The 17,009-nt window shown below is 44.0% G+C and overlaps 1 protein-coding gene across 1 annotated transcript in view; it reads left to right on the forward strand.

The window, feature by feature from the left end:
• LOC143767492 (uncharacterized) overlaps positions 1-11,104 on the forward strand; it is a 43,918-nt gene extending 32,814 nt beyond the window's left edge. Inside the window, exon 7 of the mRNA XM_077255881.1 lies at positions 7,895-11,104. Within this exon, the coding sequence (XP_077111996.1) occupies positions 7,895-8,745 (851 nt within the window). The 3' untranslated portion in view covers positions 8,746-11,104. The remainder of the gene's footprint in view (positions 1-7,894) is intronic.
• The last annotated feature ends 5,905 nt before the right edge of the window (positions 11,105-17,009 follow it).

Consider the following 17,009-nt stretch of genomic DNA (forward strand, 5'->3'; position numbering starts at 1 on the left):
ATTCTGTTGGTGCTGTTCACTATATGATAAGCTGGGCTCAGATACGTGGTGTGTATCACGTGCTGCGATTAGATACAGGGCTCAGTGTAGTTTATCACATGATGGGATTAGATATTGAGCTCAGCGGAGTGTATCACACAAGAGAGTATATACACAGTATCTAATGTATGTAATGTGTGACACCGCTCCGTCCAAATCTATAGAAGCAGTGGTGTACTGTGTGTCTCCACTTTGTCCACTACATTACTACTTCCATAGACGTAGACAGAGCAGGGTCACGCATTACACAACTGTTCCCATAGAATTGGATGGAGCGGTTTCACATTACACCACTGCTCCCACAGAAGTGGACAGAGTAGGGTCACACATTTCTATGGGAGTAGAGTTGAGCGAATTTGTTCAGATTCGGTCGCCAAATCTGAATTTGCCATATTGGTACCCTATTTATGCCAAATGTATGTTTCTTGATCAGTTCTGAACGTATTCATTAATTTCTAATGACATTAGGCTGTGTTCGACGAATACTGCAAAAACAATATTCGCCGCCGATCGTATTCGGAATCAAATCTGAACAAATTCGCTCAACTCTATAATGGAGCAGTGGTGTAACAGGTGATCCCGCTTCGTTCACTTTTATGGGAGCAGAGGAGTAATGTGTGACATCACTCCGTTTATTTCCAGGGGAGCAGCAGTGTAATGTGGGGCACTGCTGTTTTCACTTGATTATTATTATTATACAATAAACATGAGCAAAAACAAGGCACTAACAGGTGCAGAAGGAGAGAGGACCCTGCCAGCGAGGGCTCACAGTCTACAGGGGAAGGGTAGAGCTGGTTGTGTGGCAATTCAGTAGGTTGAGGATCAATGCAGGTTTAGGCTTGTCGGAGGAGGTGAGTCTTGAGGTTCTTTTTGAAGGTTTCTGTCCGTGGTAGGCGAGAGTCTGATGTGTTGGGGTAGAGAGTTCCAGAGTATGGGGGAAGCACGGGAGAAGTCTTGGATGCGGAAGTGGGAGGAAGAGATAAGAGGGGAGTAGAGGAGATCTTGTGAGCATCGAAGGTTGCTTGAAGGTAAGTACCGGGAGACCATGTCACAGATGTATGGAGGAGACAGGTTGTGGATAACTTTGTATGTAATAGTAAGGGTTTTGAACTGCAGTCTCTGGACGATAGGAAGCCAGTGAAGGGCTTGGCATAGGGGAGAGGCTGAGGAATAGCAGGGAGACAGATAGGTTAATCGGGCAGCAGAGTGAAGGATGGATTGGAGTGGTGCTAGCGTGCTAGAGGGGAGGCCAGAGAGTAGGAAGCTGCAGTAGTCAAGGCGGGAGATGATAAGGGCGTGCACTAGTGTTTTTATGCTTTCGTGGTCAAGGAATGCGTGGATCCGGGAAATATTTTTGAGTTTGAGATGGCAGGAGGAGGCAAGAGCTTGGATATGTGGCTTGAAAGAGAGGGCAGAGGTGAAGATCACCCCGAGGCACCGGGCAAGTGGTACTGGGGAAAGTGAGCAGCCATTGACATTGATGGATAGGTCTGGTCGAGGGGTAGAGTGAAATGGGATAGAGATGATGAATTTTGTTTTGTCCATGTGCAGTTTTAGAAAGTGAGCAGAAAAGAAGGATGAGATAGCAGGCAGACAGTGTGGGATTTTGGTGAGTTAGGAGGTGAGGTCAGGTCCGGATAACTAGATCTGCGTGTCATCGGTGTGGAGATGATATTGCAAACTGTGGGATTCTATGAGCTGTCCAAGGCCGAAGGTGTAGATGGAGAAGAGCAGGGGCCCTAGGACTGAGCCTTGGGGAACACCGACAGACAGGGGGCGAGGTGAGGAGGTGGTGTTGGAGAGGGAGACACTGAATGTTCGGTCTGTTAGATATGACGAGATTCAGGATAGTTATTACACCTATAAGCCACACCTAAATCATTATTACGCCAGGCAAGTAGTCATAAATACACCAAAGAAAAAGCACTAAGCGAAAAAGTAATAAAATATATAAATTTTATTATAACACCAATAAAATCAATCAAGTAAATACCATATATAACCAAGGGGAACCAAAAAATACAGAAAAACCACAAGGTATGGCTGGAAAAAGTGGTAACAGTCAATATGGAGTAACCTTCACAATATCAGCATCATCATAATGACAGCAAAGTAATCACATATTCAAAGGACTTATACACTCACCGGCCACTTTATTAGGTACACCATGCTAGTAACGGGTTGGACCCCCTTTTGCCTTCAGAACTGCCTCAATTCTTCGTGGCATAGATTCAACAAGGTGCTGGAAGCATTCCTCAGAGATTTTGGTCCATATTGACATGATGGCATCACACAGTTGCCGCAGATTTGTCGGCTGCACATCCCAAAGATGCTCCATACAAGGCAGGATGGATCCATGCTTTCATGTTGTTTACGCCAAATTCTGACCCTACCATCCGAATGTCGCAGCAGAAATCGAGACTCATCAGACCAAGCAACGTTTTTCCAATCTTCTACTGTCCAATTTCGATGAGCTTGTACAAATTGTAGCCTCAGTTTCCTGTTCTTAGCTGAAAGGAGTGGTACCCGGTGTGGTCTTCTGCTGCTGTAGCCCATCTGCCTCAAAGTTCGACGCACTGTGCGTTCAGAGATGCTCTTAGGCCTACCTTTGTTGTAACGGGTGGCGATTTGAGTCACTGTTGCCTTTCTATCAGCTCGAACCAGTCTGCCCATTCTCCTCTGACCTCTGGCATCAACAAGGCATTTCCGCCCACAGAACTGCCGCTCACTGGATTTTTTTTCTTTTTCGGACCATTCTCTGTAAACCCTAGAGATGGTTGTGCGTGAAAATCCCAGTAGATCAGCAGTTTCTGAAATACTCAGACCAGCCCTTCTGGCACCAACAACCATGCCACGTTCAAAGGCACTCAAATCACCTTTCTTCCCCATACTGATGCTCGGTTTGAACTGCAGGAGATTGTCTTGACCATGTCTACATGCCTAAATGCACTGAGTTGCCGCCATGTGATTGGCTGATTAGAAATTAAGTGTTAACAAGAAGTTGGACAGGTGTACCTAATAAAGTGGCCAGTGAGTGTATATAAAGCATTAATAATACACCTGATACCAAAGCCGTCAATGACAATGAACCCAAAGCCAGTGCATATATATGATAAAATAATAGTTTATATAAAGATAAAGTGCAAAGTACCAGCTAGGAATAAATATAAGTATCAACAAATGGAAACGTTTTTAAGGGTTCAGAATCATTGTAAGCCGAAGCATCAGAGGATATAATAGCAGCATTAGAAAAAAGCAAGTAAAGGGAACATATTTACCCAGTATAGACCACCAGCCAGGGACCCACGACACCCGACGCACATTTCGCTCAGGAAAGCTGGACGATGTTTTATATATAAGTCCTTTGAATATGTGATTACTTTGCTGTCATTATGATGATGCTGATATTGTGAAGGTTACTCCATATTGACTGTTACCACTTTTTCCAGCCATACCTTGTGGTTTTTCTGTATTTTTTGGTTCCCCTTGGTTATATATGGTATTTACTTGATTGATTTTATTGGTGTTATAATAAAATTTATATATTTTATTACTTTTTCGCTTAGTGCTTTTTCTTTGGTGTATTTAGAGATCCAGGATAGGGCTAAGTCTGTGATGCCAAGAGATGAGAGAATCTGTAGCAGGAGGGAGTGGTCCTCAGTGTCAAAGGCAGAAGACAGGTCCAGGTGAAGGAGGACAGAGTAGTGTCGCCAGGGCTGCCACTAGAAATTTCGGGGCCCCATACTGGCAAAATGTTCGGGGCCCCCTTGAGACTCCACCCAGGCTCCACCCCAGCCCTGCCTCCACCCCTCAAACTGTCCACAGTCCCACCGCTCTCTCTTGGAAAAACTCCACTTCTCACATATCACACATTAACAGTTCCCATCACAAGATCACACATATAACCGGCAGCTTTTGTTTTGGCCAAAAGATTTTTTTAAGCCGCCACCATAACACTGTAGACACTTTTGGCCAGGCCCTACTCTACTGTAACCTACTAAATATGTGTTAAAATATGCAATACAATTTAGGTATATTTTTATTTATTTTTCAATTTTTAAAATAACCAATAATATCACATACAACTAACAAATACAGCTACACCATGTCCAGACCACATATTACCACCACAGTGATCGAATAATATCACATACAAGGAACAAATACCACAACACCATGACCAGACCACATATTACCACCAGTGACTGAATAATATCACATACAAGGAACAAATACCACCGCACCATGACCAGACCACATATTACCACCAAAAAGTGACCAAATAGCACATACAAGAGACAAATACCGAAACACCATGTCCAGACCACTTATTACCACCACATAGTGACTGAATACTACAATACTGATCAGTAATAAAAAAATACAATACTATAACCATAAGTGCCATTATACACAGGAGATCTGTACTTAGTATGCAGTGTCTGTGTACAGGTAATACAGTGATCACTGGTGACACTATACACAGGAGCTCTGTATATAGTATACAGTGTATAGTGTCAGTGTATAGGTAACACACTGACACACCATGTCTCACAGTCTGCCCCGGGCCCCCCAGATCGCCGCTCTCAATAAAAAAAAAGTTCTTCTTTCCTGGCCGCCCTCCTGCGGCAGGTGAAGCTCCCTCCATGCAGCTGAAGCGTGCACTCGCCGGCGACTGATAATGACGTCAGACGCCGGCGACTTGTGCGCTGCGGCTGACGTCAGCTGCCAGCCTCCGATTGGCTGGCGGCTGTTAACTATTGACGTGCGGGCGCGGCCCGCACGTCAATAGCGTAAAAACTGCTGCAGCACCGCTAAGGGCCTGGTTTAGCCTCCCGGTAGGGGCCCGGTGCGCAGATGAGATGGGGCCCAATGCGGGCCCCCTCTTCCCGCCGGGCCCCATACACCAGTCAGGGCAATAATGCCCTGATGGCGGCCCTGAGTGTCGCTTGCTCTTGGCGGTTAGTAGGTCGTTGGTGATTTTAGTTAGGGCAGTTTCAGTTGAGTGATGGGGTCGGAAGCCAGATTGTAACCGGTCATAGAGGGAGCAGGAGGAGAGGTGGGAGGACAGTTCAAGATGGACATGCTGTTCCAGTCGTTTTGAGGCATAAGGGAGAAGAGATAACAAGCGATAGCTAGACAGAGAGAATGGGTCGAGGGAGGGCTTTTTGAGGATGGGTGTGATGGAGGCATGCTTTAAGGATGAGGGGAAGACATCAGTTGTGAGTGAGAGGTTGAAGAGGTGTGTTAGGGTTAAGATGAAGACTGTAGCAAGGTTAGGGATGAGGTGGGGCGGGAGCGGGTCAAGCGTGCAAGTGGTGAGATGTGATCTTGACAGAAGGGTGGAGAGCTGATCTTCTGTCATGGTGGAGAAGCTGGTTTTGGAGGAACAGGGTTGAGCAGGTAAGAGAGGCATTGGGCGCTACGGGCCAAAGCTTTCTCTGATCGTATCGATCTGTTTAAAGAAAGAGGCAAAGTCTTCAGCAGAAATGAGAGGAGAGGGAAGAGGTGCTGGTGGACGGAGTAGAGAACTGAAAGTGTTGAAAAGCTGTTTAAGGTTGTGAGACAGGGAGGATATGAGAGATGAGAAGTAAGTTTATTTTGCGGCAGTGAGCATGGACTTGAAGCTGGCAAGGGACTGCTTGTATGCAATGAAGTGGTCGGCAGAGCGGGATCGCTTCCATCTCTGCTCAGCGACCCTGGAAGCCCGTCTCAGTTCTTTGGTCAGGCTGGTCATCCAGGGCTGCCTGTTGATTGTACAAGTTTGGCTATGCATGAGGGGCGGCCGAAACGAGTGTTGCTGTCATTGTGGTGTTATAAAAGGGGCAGCAGCATCTGTGTCATGAAGGGAAGCTATGTCTGTAAGGCCGGGATCAGACATGCGAGAAACACAGCTGAGTCTGGCATGTTAATACCCGGCCCTGCTGCCTGCACTTTAGAGCCGGAGTGTGCGGCCGAATAGCAACACATGGAGCCGCACGCTCCGCTCCTGAGTGCTGGTGGCAGGGCCGGGAATTAACATGCAAGAAACACGGCCGAGTCTTGCATGTGTGATCCCAGTCTAAGAGGGAGAATGGACTCAGAGAGTGATTGAAATTGAGGTGTTTGAGATTTCTGCGAGGGTGAGTGAGTTTGTGCAGTGGGGGTTGTGCAGTAGGAGAGGAGGGGGAAGAGAATGTCAGCAGGTTGTGGTCAGACAGGGGGAGGGGCGAGTTAGTGAGATTAGTAAGGGAACAGAAGCGGGAAAAGATAGGGTCCAGCGTGTGGCTTTCTTTGTGAGTGGCCGCAGAGGACCATTGAGTGAGGCTGAAGGAGGCCATGAGCAATAAAAGTTAAGAGGCAGCTGAGGTGGAAGTGTCAATGGGGATATTGAAGTCACCCATGAAGATATTGGGGATGTCAGCGGAGAGGAAGTGAAGTAGCCAGGTGGTGAAGTGGTCGAGGAAGGTGGAGATGGCTATTTCCGGGGGGCGATAGATGAGAGGGGGAATAGATGCGGATGGAATACACCTCAAATGAGGGAAAAGTAGTGGAGGGTGGTAGCGGAATTGGGGTAAAGGAGCAGGTATCAGGTGGGGCGAGGGGTGTGAGAGAGGTGTAATCCGCCATAGGATAGAGCAGCTGGAGAGGCTGAGTCAGAGGGGGTCAGCCAGGTTTCAGTGATGCTAAGGAAGTAGTTTGTTATGAAGAGGTCATGGATAAACGACAGTTTGTTGCAGATGGAACGTGCGTTCCATAGTGCTCCAGGTAGGGGGAGAGGGGGAGTGGGGGCTGGATGAATGGGTATGAGGTTATCATGGCTGGGAAATCGTGTAGAGGATCGTGGCAGGGTGTTTGAAATTAGTGTGGGGAAGTGTTGAGGAGGGCCAGGATTTGGGGATACGTAACCAGCAATGAGGAGTAGCAGAGAGAGTGTTAGAAGGTGGGAGCAGGATAGGACATGGTGTGGCCATGTCCACATGGGCACAGCAGTGTAATGTGATGGCCATTAGATACACTACTCTGGGAGTATCACACATGATGGCATTAGATACCCTTCTCCCCTCAGCCCCTCATCATCATGACCCCTATTCTGTGGTCACCCACTCATCATCATCACCCCTATTCTCTGCACAGTCCTTCATCATCATACCCCCTTTTCTGCACAGCCCCTCATCATCATTATGCCCTTTTCCACGCAGTCTCTCATTAACCCTCCTTCACTGCACAGATTCATTTGTAGCCTCTAGCCTGGCTGCACAACTGCAGGCTCCAACAAATAAATTGCGTCAAACTCCTCCCACAGGGGGTACCTGGGTCACAGCTGGAGGTAGCAACAATATCGGAGACCAACTGCAGACTCCTATGTACAGGGGCTGCCATATTAGAGGTAAGTGTCGTGCTCAGACACTTACACACAAGCAAATAAAATGGCAGCCCCCAGTGACTGAAGAAACAAATGAATAAATAAAAAACTGTTAAAGCAGTAGATTTCATTTCGCAAAATAAAATAATTTTTATAATCAATAATTACTAATATGTAGATAAAAATTGTGGCATATTCCCTTTTTAAATGATGAAAAAAGATTCTGAGTTAAAAAAAAAATTGTGTTGCAATTTTCCAAGACTTATTTCTGGATCGGATAAGTTTTTATTGTCTACATTTTTTGGTTGTGTATTATTCCAGTATTTGGGAGGCAGAAAGAACAAATGGTGTTGAACATCATGCTCTATTCGTTCATGCTCTGAGGTCTAATGTTTGGTTTTCAACTGGTTTTGTCTACATAAATTGCAATTTCAATGTATATTTTAGAAATGCTATAGAAATGCATTTTTTAAGGATATTTTAATAAACAATATTCTTTATTCTTGGCAGATGACAGTAGCAGGAGATCAGAGGGACTAGTGACATCTGCAATTTTTAAATCCAATGACCTTGCGGTCACACAAGATTTACCTGAAGTGAACGACATTACTCCAGATATACTATCATCCCTTCACAGCAAAGATCTATCATCTGTTCCTTTTAAACTGGTCCACACTTCTGATTTATCACAGATTATTAAGAAGAATAAAAATCACAAAAGAGGTATTAAAAATCGGACTGCTCTTACAGCAAAGAAGCCATTATCAAGTGTAAAATATAGAAAATATTGTTCCCTCAAAACGACTTTTGTTACGCTTAAAAAAATTCACGCAAATGAGAAAAGATTTTCTTGTGCAGAGTGTGGGAAATATTTTAACCACAAATCAGAGCTTGTTAGACATGAGAGAGTTCACACAGGGGAGAAGCCATATTCATGTCCAGAATGTGGGAAATGTTATGCACAAACATCAAATCTTGTTAAACATCATAGAACTCACACCGGAGAGAAACCTTTTTCATGTTCAGAATGTGGGAAATGTTTTAATCAGAAATCCGATTTAGTTGTCCATCAAAGAACTCACACAGGGCAGAAACCTTTTTCATGCTCAGAATGTGGGAAAGGTTTTGCAAAAAAATCAAATCTTGTTATACATCAGAGAACTCACACAGGGGAGAAGCCATATTCATGTTCAGAATGTGGAAAATGTTTTAATCAAAATTCACATTTAGTTGTTCATCAGAGAATTCACACCGGGCAGAAACCTTTTTCATGTTCAGTATGTGGGAAATGTTTTGCAGTTCATGCAAGTCTTGTTAAACATCAGAAACTTCACACAGGTAGAAGCCATATTCATGTTTAGAATGTGGGAAAAGTTTTAAATAGAAATTACCTTCAGTTGTCCATCAAAAAACGATGAGAAGCCATATACTTTTACAAACTGTAAAAGACAACACATAACGAATACAGACAAAGTAACAGTAAAAAAGAAAGAGTAGCAAATTAGAATAAAATTGTATGCTTTTAATAATAAACGTCTCTTATATAAAAAGCAATATAACACTAGAACTATAATGAAATATTTCAGATTGTTATATACACTGCTTAAAAAATAAAGGGAACACTTAAACAACAGAATATAACTCCAAGTAAATCAAACTTCTGTGAAATCAAACTGTCCACTTAGGAAGCAACACTGCTTGACAATCAATTTCACATGCTTGACAATCAATTTCACATGCTGTTGTGCAAATGGAATAGACAACAGATGGAAATTATTGGCAATTATCACTACACACTCAATAATGGAGTGGTTCTGCAGGTGGGGACCACAGACCACATCTCAGTACCAATGCTTTCTGGCTGTTTTGGTCACTTTTGAATGTTGGTTGTGCTTTCACACTCGTGGTAGCATGAGATGGACTCTACAACCCACACAAGTGGCTCAGGTAGTGCAGCTCATCCAGGATGGCACATCAATGCGAGCTGTGGCAAGAAGGTTTGCTGTGTCTGTCCGTGTAGTGTCCAGAGGCTGGAGGCGCTACCAGGAGACAGGCCAATACGCCACGAGACATGGAGAGGGCCATAGGAGGGCAACAACTCAGCAGCAGGACCGCTATCTCAGCCTTTGTGCATGGAGGAACAGGAGTAGCACTGCCAGAGCCCTGTAAAGTGACCTCCAGCAGGCCACAAATGTGCATGTGTCTGCACAAATGGTTAGAAACCGACTCCATGAGAATGGTCTGAGTGCACGACGTCCACAGATGGATGTTGTGCTCACAGCCCAACACTGTGCAGAACACTTAGCATTTGCCACAGAACACCAGGATTGGCAAATTCGCCACTGGCGCCCTGTGCTCTTCACAGCAGGTTCACACTGAGCACATGTGACAGACGTGACAGAGTCTGGAGATGCTGTGGAGAGTGATCTGCTGCCTGCAACATCCTTCAGCATGACCGGTTTGGCAATGGGTCAGTAATGGTGTGGGGTGGCATTTCTTTGGAGGGCCGCACAGTCTTCCATGTGCTCGCCAGAGGTAGCCTGACTGCCAGTAGGTACCGAGATGAGATCCTCAGACCCCTTGTGAGACCAAATGCCGGTGTGGTTAGCCCTAGGCTCCTCCTATTGCAGGACAATGCCAGACCTCATGTGGCTGGAGTGTGTCAGCAGTTCCTGCAGGATGAAAATATTGAAGCTATGGACTGGCCCGCCCATTCCCCAGACCTGAATCCGATTGAGCACATCTGGGACATCATGTCTCGCACCATGCAGGAATGTCACGTTGCACCATAGACTGTCCAGGAGTTGGCGGATGCTTTAGTCCAGGTCTGGGAGGAGATCCCTCAGAAGACCATCCGGCACCTCATTAGGAGCATGCCCAAGTATTGTAGGGAAATCATACAGGCACGTGGAGGCCACACATACTACTGAGCATCATTTCCTTGCCTTGAGGCATTTCCACTGAAGTTAGATCAGCCTGTAACTTCATTTTCCACTTTGATTTTGAGCATCATTCCAACTCCAGACCTCCGTGGGATATTAGTTGTGATTTACCTTGATCATTTTTAGGTTTTATTGTTCTCAACACATTCCACTATGTAATGAATAAAGATTTACAACTGGAATATTACATTCAGTGATATCTAGGATGTGGGATTTTAGTGTTCCCTTTATTTTTTTGAGCAGTGTATTTACTAGATAGACAAGAGTAGTGCAACCCCCTCCATTGCCCCTCACAAAAAAATACTCATCATTTCTTTCTCCTAACTCCCAATATTAGTGAGCTACCATTCACTACATTTTCTTTAAATCCACAATCTCCATTTCTGAACAAATGTCTTTAGATTATGTATATTAACCCAGTGACACACTGGTGTATGGCATCTGATGCGATGTGCTAATGACACTCGGCTCCAGCTCTGCTGCGAGTGTGAGCCGATTGTCATACTACTGTGCTCCGATTTTCTCCCATGAGAGAAACAGCACAGGTGCAGAGGAGACGGATAAAGTAATTTCTCCATGTAATATTGCCTCTTTCAGCATATATCGATGTCTTCGCGCAGTCTGATGTTTCACATACACCCATAGACTTGTATTGGTGCGTGTGAGCCAGGCCTTGGTGACAATTGCATGCTGCGATTGTTTACTCATGTCGAATTGACATGCTGTGTGAACTGTTCTTGATTTTATCTTTATTGAAATAAAATCCTCTTTTATGGATGAAGCGATTTCTGGTCTCTTCCTGGACTTATGCGTTTAATTTTAGTCTCTTTCAATCAGTTGTGAAGTACACATTTATACGGACGGTGACATCGCCCTCCGCTTCTTGACTGACCATGGAGAGCAGAGGTGATATCTTACAGCAGAGCCTCTTCCTCCGCTTTCAGGTGAACTTGCAGCAGCCTAGCTCCTCCTGCCTCCAGCTCCTCTATCTTCCTCTTCTCTCCACAGTCATATATGAGCAGCGTCTTTATCTCCTCCCTCAGCAATGATACAATATTTCTGGACTGAAGACAGACTTTACTTGTGAATTGTAGACTCATAATCAGTCCCAGGAGGGTAAATAAAAGCGGATTTCTCTGATATATTAGAAAATCACTTATCTTTGCTTGTACTATTCATTTGTGAAAAGAAACCTGATAGTTTAAGTGGGTTTCTATCTTTCCTGTTATCATATCCCAGAATGCGCTCTTACAATGAGCAGCACACATTTATCTATCTATTCCATCACAACTCCTCACCAGTGACCAGGACCCTAATGGAGGACAGTGGCCGGAAGAAGAAGTCTCCACTTCAGTGAAACAGCTAAAGAGCGGACCCACCAGGAGCTTTTGTGGAATTTTTTATATTGTAGATTTTCTGATCTATTTCTTCACCTATTACAGTGCCTTGCAAAAGTATTCGGCCCACTGGAACTTTTCAACCTTTTCCCACATATCATTCTTCAAACATAAAGATATCAAATGTAAATTTTTGGTGAAGAATCAACAACAAGTGGAACACAATTGTGAAGTTGAACGAAATTTATTGGTTTTTTTAAATTTTTGTGGAAATTCCAAAACTGAAAAGTGGGGCGTGCAATATTATTTGGCCCCTTTAACTTAATACTTTGTTGCACCACCTTTTGCTGCTCTTGCAGCTGCTAGTCGCTTGGGGTATGTCTCTATCAGTTTTGTACATCGGGAGACTGAAATTCTTGCCCATTCTTCCTTGGCAAACAGCTCGAGCTCAGTGAGGTTGATGGAGATCGTTTGTGAAAAACAGTTTTCAGCTCTTTCCACAGATTCTCAATTGGATTGAGGTCTGGACTTTGACTTGGCCATTCTAACACCTGGATACGTTTATTTGTGAACCATTCCATTGTAGATTTTGCTTTATGTTTGGGATCATTGTCTTGTTGGAAGACAAATCTCCGTCCCAGTCTCAGGTCTTTTGCAGACTCCAACAAGTTTTCTTCAAGAATAGTCCTGTATTTGGCTTCATCCATCTTCCCATCAATTTTAACCATCTTCCCTGTCCTTGCTGAAGAAAAGCAGGCCCAAACCATGATGCTGCCACCACCATGTTTGACAGTGGGGATGGTGTGTTCAGGGTGATGAGCTGTGTTGCCTTTACGCCACACATATCGATCGGCATTGTGGCAAAAAAGTTCGATTTTGGTTTCATCTGACCAGAGCACCTTCTTCCATGTTTGGTGTGTCTCCCAGGTGACTTGTTGCAAACATTAAACACCACTTTTTATGGATATCTTTGAGAAATGACTTTCTTCTTGCCACTCTTCCATAAGGGCCAGATTTGTGCAGTGTACGACTGATCGTTGTCTTATGGACAGACTGTCCCACCTCAGCTGTAGATCTCTGCAATTCATCCAGAGTGATCATGGGCCTCTTGGCTGCATCTCTGATCAGTCTTCTCCTTGTTTGAGATGAAAGTTTAGAGGGACGGCCAGGTCTTGGTAGAATTGCAGTGGTATGATACTCCTTCAATTTCAATATGATCGCTTGCACAGTGCTCCTTGGGATGTTTAAAGTTTTGGAAATAATTTTGTATCCAAATCCAGCTTTAAACTTCTCCACAACAGTATCACGGACCTGCTTGTCATGTTCCTTGGTCTTCATGATGCTCTCTGTGCCTCAAACAGAACCCTGAGACTATCACAGAGCAGGTGCATTTATACGGAGACTTGATTACACACAGGTTGATATTTATAATTATTAGGCATTTAGGACAACATTGGATCATTCAGAGATCCACAATGAACTTCTGGAGTGAGTTTGCTGCACTGAAAGTAAAGGGGCCGAATAATATTGCATGCCCCACTTTTCAATTTTTGAATTTCAACAAAAATTAAAAATAACCAATAAATTTTGTTCAACTTCACAATTGTGTTCCACTTGTTGATTCTTCACCAAAAATTTACATTTGGTATCTTTATGTTTGAAGCATGATATGTGGGAAAAGGTTGAAAAGTTCCAGTGGGCCGAATACTTTCGCAAGGCACTGTAAGTAAATTAGGTCACTAGTGTTTTTTCAATGCACTTTTATCTTGTTTTTAACCCTGCATGTTTTGTCTCTTAATGCTGTTCCGCCCAGCCGGGCCGCTGTGGTAACGGTACTGGGTCACGGCAGTTCCGAGTGCTGGACCATTCCGACAGGGGGCGCACCACTCTTTGTCAATCGTGGGGTTAATAATAATACTTATAAATAAGGTTTGTGACGCCAGTTGGGATGTTCAGCCTGGTATGGCCAGGCACTGATAAGGGTTCCTGGAAATTTGGTGGTGATGGACAGTGCCAGATAATTAACCCCTTCTCAACTAGGGCTGGCTCCCAGAGGAGTTGGAGCAGAAATGGTGCAGCAGAGAATAATCAGTATCAGGCCGGGATCATACATGCGAGAAACACGGCCGTGTCTCGCATGTTAATACCCGACACTGCAGCTGGCACTCAGGAGTGGAGCGTGCGGCCGCATAGCAGTACATGCAGCCACACGCTCTGCACCCGAGTGCCAGCGGCTGTGCCGGGTATTAACATGCAAGACCCAGCCATGTTTCTCATGTGTGAGATCCCGGCCTTAGACAAGGTAATGATCAGTTTGTACCTTTTGCAGAACTTCAGTAAACCGTTCCAAAAGCTTCCATACAATTGACATAGTGTTTTGGTCAGGCCTGCATGATGAGAGTTGTTTCTCTGCTGTGACGTAGTGTAGCCTTCCTGCTGCTAATTATACTCTTAGTAAATGACTCCCTGGTCCCCCAGGTAAACAGTTGCTGGATCCGTGATCCCTTCCAGCGAGCAGGCAGCGTGAATCCTGTGGAAAACACTCTTTCTTGCAGTAGTATCCCTGATTCTATGTGCTGCTGAGCTCCTGGAAAAAAGCACACGCACACTACTGCTCGTTATATGAGAACCAAGCAGTCTTTCAGTTTAGCATGGACCTTGGAAGCCTCTGTGCTCTAGGGACTGATACCATGCTTTATGCAGCTTATCCTGGCAGAGAGAGCACGCTCCTCTCCTCTGCCTGTGGACCTCCCATGTTCCTACCTAGTCCTACATTTTCAATGCTCTGCACATGGGAAGACACACCTCCTCCTCCCTGAGGTATCCTGCACATTTCCTGGTTCAGGCAAAAAATGCACAGTAAGGGATGGGGTAAAATGTGTGGATGCAGTTTTTCTCAGCAGAGAAACCAGCCCTCACAATTGCAATACATATATAAGTATGTCAGATGCAGGCATTTTGTGCTATAGGCACGGATGCCACATTGGCATATCATGATTTATATAAAGCTGCTTTATTTTTAATACTTCCTGCTATTTGTTTTTTTTTTTTATAAAACTTCATTAATGTACGGATTACATGAGTTTTTGTTGCATTTCCACCACATAAATGCACTAAGAATTCTTGTGTTTCTTTTACTTGCTGTGAATCCGCAATAGGAATTACCATGTTGTGGGTCAGTTTACAGTGAGGAAAATAAAAGCACAGTGGGAAAAAGATTCTTATAAATCACATCCACTTTGCTGGAACTGTAAGAAGCTGCATTTTTGAGGCAGGGAAATTATAAAGAAAGGTAAAGGATCCAGATTCCAGTATATACACTGATCAAAAAATAAAGGGAACACTCAAACAACACAATGTAACTACAGGTGGTAACTAGAAATTAGCTAATATATTAGAAAACCGATCGCCAAACATAAAATTGTCACGAATATGGCACATTCAGATTCATGGTCCGAAACCAGAGCAAATTTTTATAAAATTGGGAAAAATCTGTACTATTCTGTAAAGAGTGGGAAAATATTTGCGTTGCCATTAAAGTATTTTGAGCACCTTGGCTAGGATAGTGGTGGTGTATGATGAATGTGGGGCACATGTCTGATGAAGGGAAGGGGTAGGGAGAGCCCAGAGGAGTGTGGCGTGCTTGTAAACTTTTTTTGTTTGGCTTGTGTAATTGGCTGCTGAAATCACTTGTCCTTCTCCCAGCACCGCTAGGCTTGGGTGCTGATAGATTTTAGCTACTTAGCTAGGTGGTTGTTTAGATACCTAGTGTCCTGTGTGGCTGAGACATCGACCTTTCAATTTAGTTCTGCTATTACTGAGGTCCACAGGCAAAGGCAGCGGGGCACATTTCATAGAAGTGTGTTGTGCACTGCTTCTATTGTGCTCCATGCACGAGTAGACCTTTCTAAATCTTATTTTTTCAGTTGCTAAATGTGATACAGCAGGGCAGGTCACCTTAGCGCATGCAGATTAAAAAAAAATCTGTTGCTAAACCTGATACTGCCAACCATATTCCACATTGTCATTTTGTGGCGGTGAAATTAAGCTGCCTGCAGACCTCATGAACATTGCAAAAAATTATGTTGTTAAATGCTACAGCCTGCCATATCCCACGTTGTAATTTTGTGGCGGTGAAATTGTTCTGTGTGTAGAGCTGTTTCTCAGTAAAAAAAATATTTATGGGGCTGTTGCTACTGTAATTCAGCACGCCATATCCCATGTTGTAATTTTGCGGCGGTGAAATTGTTCTGTGTGTAGAGCTGTTGCATGGTAAAAAAAAATTGGGGGGGCTGTTGCTATCATGATTCAGCATGCCATACCCCACCTTGTCAATTAGTGGCAGTGAAATTCAGCTGTCTGCATAGCTCATGAAGATTAAAAAAATAATTTCTGTTGCAAACGTGATTCAGCATGCCATATCCCACCTTGTCATTTTGTGGTGCTGAAATTGTTCTGTGTGTAGAGCTATTTCACAGTAAAAAATATTTTATTTTGGTTGTTGCTAAAATGGTTCATTACACCATATCCCACCTTGTCATTTAATTTAGTGGTGGTGAAATTCAGCTGCCTGCATAGCTCATGCAGATTAAAGAAAAAAATATTTATGTTGCTAAAGTGATTCAGCACTCCATATCCCACCTTGTCATTTAGTGGCAGTGAAATTAAGCTGTCTGCAGAGCTCATGCAGATGAAACAAAACAATTTTTTTCTGTTACAAATGTGATACAGCACGCCATATTGTGGTATTGTTCGGGTATTGTGCTCCAGCCAGGAGTCCACATTTCACAATATAAATCTTAGTGCTAATAGTGTGGTCCTTAAACCATGCCACATTTAAGCATTGGACGGGGCTTGGAGCAGTATTTCTTGCTTAACATTTGATCTGTAATTGGTGGATGAGTGACAAATTTTGGGCAGACACCACAAAAAAGGCATCAATTTCTATTTTTTTAATGACTTATATAGCACCAATAATTCCACATCACTTTATAGACATTAGTGGCACTGTCCCCATTGGGACTCACAATCTAAATTTCCTATCAATATGTCTTTGGAGTGTGGGAAGAAAAATGAGTACTGGGAGGAAACTCTCGCAAACACGGGGAGAACATAAACTCTTTGCAGCTGGTGTCCTTGGTGGGGTTGTTTTTGCATTGATAACTCAATGTTCCCAGAGTTGGAAGCCTATCACTGTGAGGCACACTGTGTGCCTCACTGCTGTTTTGTGGAAAACCACAGTTAAGATTGTCTTCAAGCATGTTTTGATACTGCAGCATGGGCGCGTCCTTTTCCAGGGGGAAAAGCAAATGGCAAAATGTACTTTTATATCGTGGATCGATCAGA

This window comes from Ranitomeya variabilis, chromosome 4, assembly GCF_051348905.1.
Source record: "Ranitomeya variabilis isolate aRanVar5 chromosome 4, aRanVar5.hap1, whole genome shotgun sequence".
Lineage (NCBI taxonomy): Eukaryota > Metazoa > Chordata > Amphibia > Anura > Dendrobatidae > Ranitomeya > Ranitomeya variabilis.